This window comes from Sprattus sprattus, assembly GCF_963457725.1.
Source record: "Sprattus sprattus genome assembly, chromosome: 7".
NCBI lineage: Eukaryota > Metazoa > Chordata > Actinopteri > Clupeiformes > Clupeidae > Sprattus > Sprattus sprattus.
Window position 1 is genome coordinate 34,757,259 of NC_137926.1, and position 10,207 is coordinate 34,767,465.

Genomic DNA, 10,207 nt, shown 5'->3' on the forward strand with positions numbered 1-10,207 from the left:
TCGTTGTGTGGTGAGAACTGATAGAAAATCGTAAACAACAACAATCGCCGGTGGGGAGAGGCCATTTTTCCATTGACTGGAAACCTGCTTTATTTATTGGTGGCACCAATAAATAAAGATTTGGGGGGAAAATGGCGGCGATTGTTGTTGTTTACGATTTTCTATCAGTTCCCACACACAACGAAGTCTCATCTTTGCTCCTTGAATGTCGATATGTAATGGTATGGAGTTATTGAAACGTAGGCCTACTACATGTAAAAAAGACTAGAAATGTAATGTTTATTTTTAAGCCTCAAAAGTTGCACTGGGTGCCTTTAAATTAGAAAAAGGTACAAACCATGCTAGCCAGGCATAATGCATAGTCTGCCGGTCATTGCTGAAAAATAAATCTTAAAAAAATAAATTCTTCTGTCGCCTCTGCCATAATGTCCATGAAGAGATTACTGCGCTATAGCTTCTTCTTATAGCTAGAGTCAAGTTGTTGTGTGAGGTGATGTCATTTGTATACATCTATGAATGTAACCAGTACCGGTTCTTTCAACACGCACACTACGCACGTTGCGTAGGGCCCCGCAAATTTATTATTTAATAAAGGCCCCGTGGGGAAAAAAAAAAACGTGACAACGTAACTGTCCGTCGCGGACGTCAGATAGCCATGCGCATCATTGCATCATCAGTGTAGAAAGATGAAGCGGCGCTATCCCTCGGGGAATGAAAAAAAGGAAGAGGAAGGAACTTGAAAATGAACTGCGGGACCAGCAGTCAGGTAAAGCCTTTAACTCTCCTCTCCTGGTGGGAGAGAGGGAGGGACAGTCCGTGTTAGACCTACATCAACAGGGCGGTGAGCCCTTGGGGATCCCCGGTCTCTGTGTGCGTCTTGCTAGCTTCTATAATTTTAGTTGTAGCCTTGTATAGTTACAATTGCACTTAACAAAATGGAAAGTAATGGATACATATTGACTAAGATTGAAGTTTGTTTGCTTGGATAGCCCACAGGCAAATATAGACGCAGATACGATTTATTTCGTGAAATATTATGACAATAATAAACACTTATTAATAGAGTGAGATCATACCGAGAAACATCAAACTGTTGCTTGAAGTATTGGTTTGATGTTTCGAGGTTAGTACGTTGTTTATTATGGCATTTTACTCTCCTTTCATTTTATAAAGACACGGTCATTGTAAATCAAAAACATGCCGTTTTGTTAAGCTCAAGTCTTCTCACGACTCAATTTGTTTGCCTAGCAACCACTTCAACAGAAAACGGACAATATGGATCTGCTAAATAAAATGGTTTTAATTCCAACACAAGTGATTCAGAGTTTGTAGTCTTTCTATAACAAATAGTTGCTTCTGAGAACCTTGGCATATTTTTTACTGGACCATTGAAGATTTGAAAGTTACAACCAATGTGTGTGTTTTCATGTTAGCATGGGAGCTGGTAAATTAACTGTTGATTGTAAATAGGCTGCCTTTTAAAGATTTTTAGGTCTTTGTGTTTTTGTGAACATTTTGGGGGTTCAGTTAGGAGGGCCCCTTGGCAGAATTTTGCCTAGGGCCCTATGGAGGTCTGAACCGGCTCTGAATGTAACAGTCTCGCCAGCGAGTGTGGAGGTGTGTGTTATTGAAAGGTCCCCACCTTCAAATTCTGCGCTACTGTTTTTTTAAAGGCTGTGGTACGTCTGGATGGTGGATGCAACTTCATCCTTGAAAATTCTCTGAACAAAATTTTAGTCCTTAAGATGGGATTCGATGACATAGCATCCTTCAAACGCAGCCGTCAAGGATCTGTTAAAGACTATTTCTTGACTTTGAGAAACACCTAGTGCAATACCAGACACCATTTTCCGTATTACAAGTCAGTGTACCTCTGGAATGATTTTGAGTTAAAATTGTTACATAATCTTTCTTTAAAGGCGATGCGTGAGTGAACAAGCACATAGGCATATCGACCATGAGGAAACCATGACTGGTCCAATTCTCTAAATGCTTCGGAATGGTGCTTCAGTGCTTCCCTTTCGTATCTCCTTTAGCATAGAGTACACTGGACCATCCTTTGCGAAAGGAAAGGATTATGTAACGACAATAAAATCCACCGCCGCATATTACGTATAGCAATCTGACTTTTATTTTGACAGGGCAGCAGGAAAGAAACGGGTAGAGGGCTAGAGGCTGTCCATGTTTGTCACCTAAAGTAAAGTTAGTAAGTTTGGTTTATCACAAATGTAAAAGTCGTTTGTATGACAGTAACGAGTACGACAGTACAGAATGTCAGGGAAGGAACCATGCCCTTTGGTTGTTGTTCGTCCATCGCGTGGTATCGTTGATGAGAAGTTCGTAGTGCTTGTTCAGAATTTGCCTCCTGGACTGGCGGTTACTGTACATGCCTTAATTCATTCAGAAGATGATGACTTTTGGGAGGCGTTTGGTCATTACATCAGTGATGACAGGGGATGTGTTAATGGTAGGCTTTTAGCACTAATTTTAAATTCTTCAGATTTCACAGTTGTCTTTGCTGGTAAAGTGGTTCAGTAATGAAAGTGTTTTGAGTGCTGCCCTCCAAATGCACATATTATTCAAATTGTATTATCTATTTCAGATGTTTTATCTTTTTTTTTTTTTATTCTATATCCTATCTTCTGCACTTCTACTACTTTGTATTATTGTTGTTGTGATTGTCTATACCATGTTAAGCACCTTGAGAAATCTTTGTATTTTAAAGTGTGCTATACAAATAAAATCCATTATTATTATTATAAAATTATTGTGCTCTAAACACTTGGTTCCTAGTTGCCAAGGATGGAAGTATTGGAGGGTCTTATGACGGTGTCAAGCCAATGGGTCTTTTATGGAGCATGAAACCAATCCCTGGAAGTAGACCAGGTCTCAGGTGAAGTGTAATAGGTCTACTGTTGATAAATTTGCTTCTATATGCTCAGCAATTGTCATTGTACTTGAAGTTGTTTGGTTGACCTATGTCAGGTTACGGAAGAAGGATGTGCACACTCCATTGGTTGTCAACATTTCAGTTTACCAAGGCCACATGAATGAAAGGTTTAAAGACACACCTGCTCTGGCGTGTGCTGTGGCTGAGCGCTGGTACAAGGGTCCTGGTGTTCAGAGGGTCGGCATCACCACAAACGGACTCAAAGGGACTCTGTTCTTACCTCCAGGTAGTGTTTTTATTGCGTTTCTATTTCATGGTAGCAAGTGCAGAGCTATCATACAGGTGAATTATCAGTGCAGAGCTATCATACAGGTGAATTAAAACATAGCAAAGGTAGAAGCAAATTAATCTAAACATCTGTCATTTGACAAATTGCATTAACAAATGATATTATATTTTATTATTATATTATATATTATATTTATTTATTTTATCCTAAACTGCTGTGTAATACTGCATATTTTCAGTTGAAGTATATTGAGAGCAACTTAACCCAGAAAACAATCCTTGTATATGAAAATGTACTTGGCCAATAATAAACATGATTCTGATATAAATCATATGTGAAATGAATTTGTAGGTGCTGGACCTTTCCCTGGTCTGCTGGATCTGTGGGGAGGTGGAGGGGGCTTAGTGGAGTACCGCTCTGCCCTGCTGGCCTCCCATGGGTATGTGTCTTTAGCACTGGACTACATGACCCCTAAGACCTCTGGCAACAACACGCAGCATGTTGGCAATGACTACTTTGAGGTAATAGTTTCTACACATATCACAATAGTTTCTACACTACAGATTTTGTTGCTGTCTGTGATACAACCATGATACAACTTTCATGTGCCATGATTTCAAAAAGTAAGCAATAAAAGGTCCAGAGCAGGCTGTAAAACAGATCACCTTACATTTTTTCTTTTCATAAAGCAACACCCAGTCCATGACCTTGGTCTCGCTATTATTGTATGTTACCAAACACCCGTCTGCTTGTCTAAAAAACCCCACTGGGTTCAAACTCCAGTGAACTCTCATTTTGACCCATATCTTGCTTAGATAACATTTGGAAGGAAATGACACACATTGATGATGGCAAGATGGACATTGACTTAAACAGTGAAATAAATGAAGCTACTAATTTAGTTAAGTAAGCTATACTTATTTATGTTTGTCTTTGAATGTTTCAGGCAGCGTTCAGATTGCTCCAGGAGCACCCTCAGGTGTGTGCTGACAGGATTGCCTTGTTGGGCCTGTCGTTTGGCACCTCTGTGGCTCTGGGCATGGCTGTTTATTCCCCAGTAATAAAGGTACTCAAAACCAACCTTTTACACAGAGGTCACAGACCGCCAGTAAACGCTATGAAACACTTTTCATAGTGAGCAAGACAGCTTGCTTGTACACTGAGGGCCTGATTTACTAACAGAATTGCGCCCATTTCAGGCGTAAAATAGTGGTCGTAAACATAAAACGGTATTTACAAAGGAGGCGCATTTGAGTAGAGGCGCATTTTTACGCTTTGTGGGTGTGAGGCGCATCGAACGACATCGAACCCTCCACCCAGCGATCACATTCCATTCCATCAGTTGTTAAACTCCTGGCAACATTTGCAAATATTGGCCTCCGGATAATTTCAAACAGTTATAGCATCTGCAGTTGGTATATCTCAGCCTTCACTTCACCAAATATTCACCCAGGTTCTCGATGCATTGCTACGGCGCACTGGTCAATATACATTTCCCCACTACGATAGCTGAAATTAAACTTTCCGAACGTAATTGGAGTCATTGATTGCACCCACATGCAAACAGTCCCACCTTCAATCCACGAACACATTTACCGAAACAGAAACCACACATATTCAATGAATGTCCAGGTCATATGTGATTCCAACATGACCATTACTAACGTGGTAGGTAGCCAAATACCCTGGATCTGTCCATGACAGTTTTATCTTCCGGAATAGTGCAATCTATCCATGATTGAGCAAAAGTGATTTTGGAGAGGCCCGGCTACTTGGTAAATGTATTTGTTTCAGTGGGGATATATTGACGTGAACCCATGTCCCTTGTAGAACTTATTAATCTCGCCATGTACACATCTATATTGTTATAATAGACAGTACTGCATTAATGCCACCAATAGCATATTCTTTATAATCGTGTTCTTTTAAACATCTCGCTGTAGGTGATGGCGGGCAGAACAACAATATAACCGCTTGCAGATTGAATCAGGTTCAGTGATTGAGTGAACGTGAACCAATATATCTATCTCCTCTTCGCTGAACCTTAGTTTTTTCTTCCTCGAATCTCCATGGTGGCAGTAACTTGCAGGCAATTTCTCCCGTCTTTTAACGGTGCGCTAAATAATGATTGCCCAGCGCGGATCTGGTTTGATAAATACCACAAAAAATGCGGGAAAACCCAGTTCGTTAATATGCGCCTGGCAAAGGCGCAGATTAAGCTGCGGTCGCAATGTTAGTAAATTAGGACCTAAAGGGCTGAGTAAGCACAGATTGCCCAGTTCGGATCTGGTTTGATAAATACCACGGAAAATGCGGAAAAACACAGTGCGTTAATGTTAGTAAATCAGGCCCTGAGTTTGACCCAGTTTTGACACCATGGCATGAAAAATAATATGTCATCACAATTTGGCAGCTAAAGTAATATAAATATTGAATGAAAAGTTCTATGTGTTAAAAAAAAATTTGTCTGTGGGGTTTTTGTGGGGTATTTACTTTGTAGAACTTTTAAGTTTAGTAACCTCTGGCTGTCTTCCCGTGTCTCTTTGCCAGCCCAAATGTTTGGTGTCCGTGAGTGGGAGCCATGTCATGCCTGTTAATGGCTCCCTGTCAGATGTCTTTGCAGAGATCAAAAAGTACGTGTTACCATCTAACCATTTATTACCATGATGTCAGGCTTTTTCTTTTGTCAAGTGTAGATTGTGACAACACAAATGCATTCATTTAAAGAACTCCAGCATTTCTATACCGTAACTGACACTTTAATTTATACATTTATAACAGCTGCTACACTCAAGCAGGGAATTGCACCCACCTCTCAAGCTACTGTTGTTTCTGAAATCTTAATGTAGAAATGCCCATAACACTCGCCATGATGAGGAGAATAGAATAATATGGCGGGATTTGCTTTTACCCATTCCTGATGACCCCTCCAAGAAAGTTGATGTGAGTTGAAATCACAATTCTTTGTTAACACCAAAATTCATCTTCACTTAAAGGTGCAGTATGGAGGATATGGGGTGATCTATTAGCAGAAATTGAATATAGTATTCATAATTGTTCATTACTGTATTATCACCTGTAACCATGAAATCGTGTTTTCATTAGCTTAGAATGAGCCATTCCTATCTTACACAGCGGAGAGATAATGTGCTGAACTCAAACGCACAACTCGGACTCAGGAGTAAGGAGAGAATAAACCTTTACTGAAACAGGGTTCGGTACACAGGTGGTCAGTCCAATAGCAAGCAAACAAGTCAAGAGGGCATAGGCAAAAGAGTAATCTGTTGTTCAGGCAGAGGTTGGCAACAAGTTAATTAATAGACAAGGAACTATCAAACGAAGGCAAGGGAATAACATCGTAAATTACAATGATATTAACGAGCGCTAGAAACACAAGGAACACGGAGAAACCAATAAAAAAGCAATGACGTGAACGCAGCGAGAAAACAAAATGCAACAGATAATGAGGGACAGGTGAAAACAATCAAGGCGGGGCAGATAATCAACAAGGCAGGGGACACGAGGGCAGGGCGAGAGGAGTCTGACACGAGGAGACAGAGGTAAACAAACACAAAACCAAACACAAGGAAAGCAAACTAGAAACAGGACAGGGCTTAACAGTATCTACATAGGGAGCTGATCCTCTACATCCAGGTCTGCCACATTTTTACCTGATGGCCTGACGGCCACCATCACCTGTCCTGCATGCTTGGAAAGGGAGATGTATTCAGTTGGTTGCAATCTGCAGCCTCACCGCTCACCACCGATGCCATTCAATCCTACATACTGCACCTTCAAGCTATAACCATGCAAAAATCAAGTCAAACCAGACACAAAGGTCCAAAAATCAGCTTAAAGACGCATTTATTGTCTTCACAGAAAAAGAATGATGGTTAAACCATTGCTTTCCCTTCTACTGCTGCCACAGTTTGAAGTGGGATGTACAGACATCCTTGTATATACATTACAATGCATACACACATATATAAATACAGAGTACATACACACCACAAATGAAGAATAAATAAGGTGCAGTAATGCTCACTTGAGTGGTTATGATTTACATCTCCAATGTTTATGCACTGATGTGTCTGTTATTATTATCCATTCTGACTCCCAGGTTGGTCAGATTCAGTGTCCTGTCTTGCTTCTAGTGGGAGAGGATGACCAGAACTGGCCAGCCTCAGAGTCTGCAGAGGACGTACGTTCACATTGTCTACTCTACTGTCTTTACTTTACATCCTCAGAGGCAATTCCTTTTGTTGCCAAAGATGTGTAACAGTGTCAAAACTAGTTGTAGTGTACACACTGGAAGTGTAAATAAGTGTAACTAATAAGGATGCCTTTTCTTTTGTTGATGGTGATTTCCTCATTTGAAAATGGTACATCTAGATGAGGCAGATGATGGAGAAAGCTGGAAACAGCCACCTCCTCACTATAGCATCCTACCCCGGGACCGGCCACCTGATTGAGCCCCCCTATAGTCCACACATCCGTGCCAGCAATTTCATGGTGGCTCAGTCAAGGACAAAGGGTAAGCTTTGTGTAACCATTCCCATAATATCATATCTCAAGTTTATTTTTTCCACACATTTCTCCCCAAAACATGTAGTGATTAGCTTAGGTGGCTAGTGGGAAGTGTGATGCGTTCTGCACATTGACCATATACCAATAGAATGGATTTTAGGATGATGCAAAAACTTGTCAGCTACAAAAACAGGAAAAACCTGCTTAATGTGTCCATAAATACAAGTTTGTTTAGGTTGTTGAGAACAGCAATTATCCTCTAGAGGGGGCTCTAGTTATAAGAAGCAAGCATTTTACCTCTGCTGAAATGTCAGATTCATGTTCTGTTCAGCTTTTACCCAATAAAGTAGACATTGTAGGATTCTGGAAATAGATTGTGATGGGCATCACTCTTCTGGTTTGTATTTCAGTGATTGTTCTGTGGGGAGGGCAGACTGTGCCTCACTCTAAGGCACAAGAGGATGCCTGGCAGAAGACCTTGGTGTTTCTGGAGGATCATCTCTATGGCATCAAACACAGATGATTGTCAAGCTAAGGCCTTCAAATAGGGAAAGGGGTGAAAGTCATGGTCCTGCTCTACAGTTACCAGCCATGTCACTATTCAATGGTAACTTTAAACACAGAGATGATAATGCCAGCGAATTGAAACCACACCAATCAACAGTTTGTCAGTGCAGTTTATGTCATTTCATTAAATAATGATACTTCTTATGAAATTCCTAAGCTCAATAAAACACTACTTTTTGAGTAGTACTGGTTCTCTCTATTTAGCACCATTCTTTTGGGTTAACAATAGTGCTGAGACGCAAACCCATTTAACGCCGTCAATTTTTTTATCGCAATTTTTTTTTTTTAAGCTTTGAATGGAAATTTTACTTTTAAAAGTTGTGTTGTGCAAACACAACGATCTTCACTGTTGTCTGAAAATGTCAACAGGCAGCTGGCTGAAAGCGAAGAAGTAGTAGGCCTACCTTTTATTGGTAACCTAACTGTTACCATTCATTGTTTCTGAAATAAGAGGCCTGACTGCTATGTTCCCAGCAAACTTGAAAAAAAGAAAATATTAAGCCATGGTTTAACTGCACTATAGGCTGAATCCTTGATCACCTGAAATATGCACTTTATAATTTGATTTTGTACCGCCCTGTTTGGCAATGTTGTTTTTCAATAAAATAAAACATTTGCTGGTTATGTCCTAATCACTGGTAAGTATGTGGCCTTCAATCAACCCAAACTAATCTGGAATGGCAACCAGATAATCCAATGTGATCCTGAATGGAAATACAACCTAAAGATAAGTCATGAAAACATGTACCAGATAGTGATTGTTTGCTTATTATTTTTTTGTTTTGATAGGTCATCAAGGACACTATCCCCTACAACCCAACATTGAATAGAACAGATAGGCCCACGTTTGTGCGTAGATGGTTATATTCCACATTTCTTGCTCATTATTTAGCTTGTTTACGCTCATATGCCTTTGAAATTCTAGATCATGTGCCTTTTAGAAACATTCCTGCCATCAAAAAACATTCACAGTGAGGACAGAAACATAAATGATTAATTTGAATGATTTTAATAATTTCAACTTGTTGTTTCAAACATAAATATACTGTATATAAAAATGTATTTAGAAGAGAATCCAGAAAGAAATAGTACACTTGTACAGAAATAAACTAAAATAAAGATTTCTGTGATCTACTAATGACCAGCTCAGTCACTGCTTACAGTAATTACAGTGCTTGTGTAAGCCAGCTAAATAATTACAATTATTAAATGTATTTGTTTATTTATTATATTTGATTGAAGTATTGAAAGTCTGCAAGTGAATTAATAAATAAACACTTATTCATTTACATATGAAGTTTGTTTCCTATAGGACATTCAAATCTAGTAATATTTTATGAATCCTTGAAAGCATTCCAGATTTTGCCCTTGAGCGAGGCATTCCACATGCCTGTTGGGGAATGACCATGTTTATTCATGTAGATATCTGTTCAAATACAAGATGACAATTGTCAAAACTGTTTCCCTGTGAACAGTGGTGAACAGCATGTATCCTTTTGACCTCATGCATGAACTAAAGAGTTTTAGGAAGTTTCTCTCTGTCATTTTAGTTATCAGTTCTACAACATCTGCCTTGCCAATGAACTAGAACTATTTGTGACCTTCAAGTTTGCACAAAGCAAGTTTCAGAATTGCACTTGCACTTGCAATGGAATGTTATGGTGAAGAAGAATTTGGAATCCACCATTTTTTTTCAAGGATGTGTGCTTATATAATGTTCAAAAGAGTCCCATTCAGTTGTGGTTCTGGAGGTTCTGTGTGTGCATTCACACTGCGTATTTAGGTAATCATCTCTGTTACCTTGGGCACATTTCCAAGGAAATCTTGGAGCAGCCGTACCTGTCCGCAAGCAAATATCCCTGTGCCTTCACCCATGCCTCTTTCACTGTGGCATGACAAGCATAAATCAGTCCTGGATGAAACCTAATCCTCAT

At 39.7% G+C, this 10,207-nt stretch overlaps 1 protein-coding gene across 1 annotated transcript; it reads left to right on the forward strand.

The window, feature by feature from the left end:
* Positions 1-2,271: 2,271 nt before the first annotated feature.
* On the forward strand, positions 2,272-8,511 carry acot19 (acyl-CoA thioesterase 19; the record flags this gene model as incomplete). The annotated part of the gene is made up of 10 exons (XM_080841518.1): positions 2,272-2,467; positions 2,794-2,893; positions 2,986-3,176; positions 3,531-3,700; positions 4,126-4,245; positions 5,730-5,812; positions 6,029-6,122; positions 7,300-7,380; positions 7,572-7,713; positions 8,117-8,511. 10 exons carry the CDS (start codon positions 2,272-2,274, stop codon positions 8,227-8,229), a joined length of 1,290 nt encoding a protein of 429 aa, XP_080697644.1. The 3' UTR covers positions 8,230-8,511.
* Between the last annotated feature and the right edge of the window lie 1,696 nt (positions 8,512-10,207).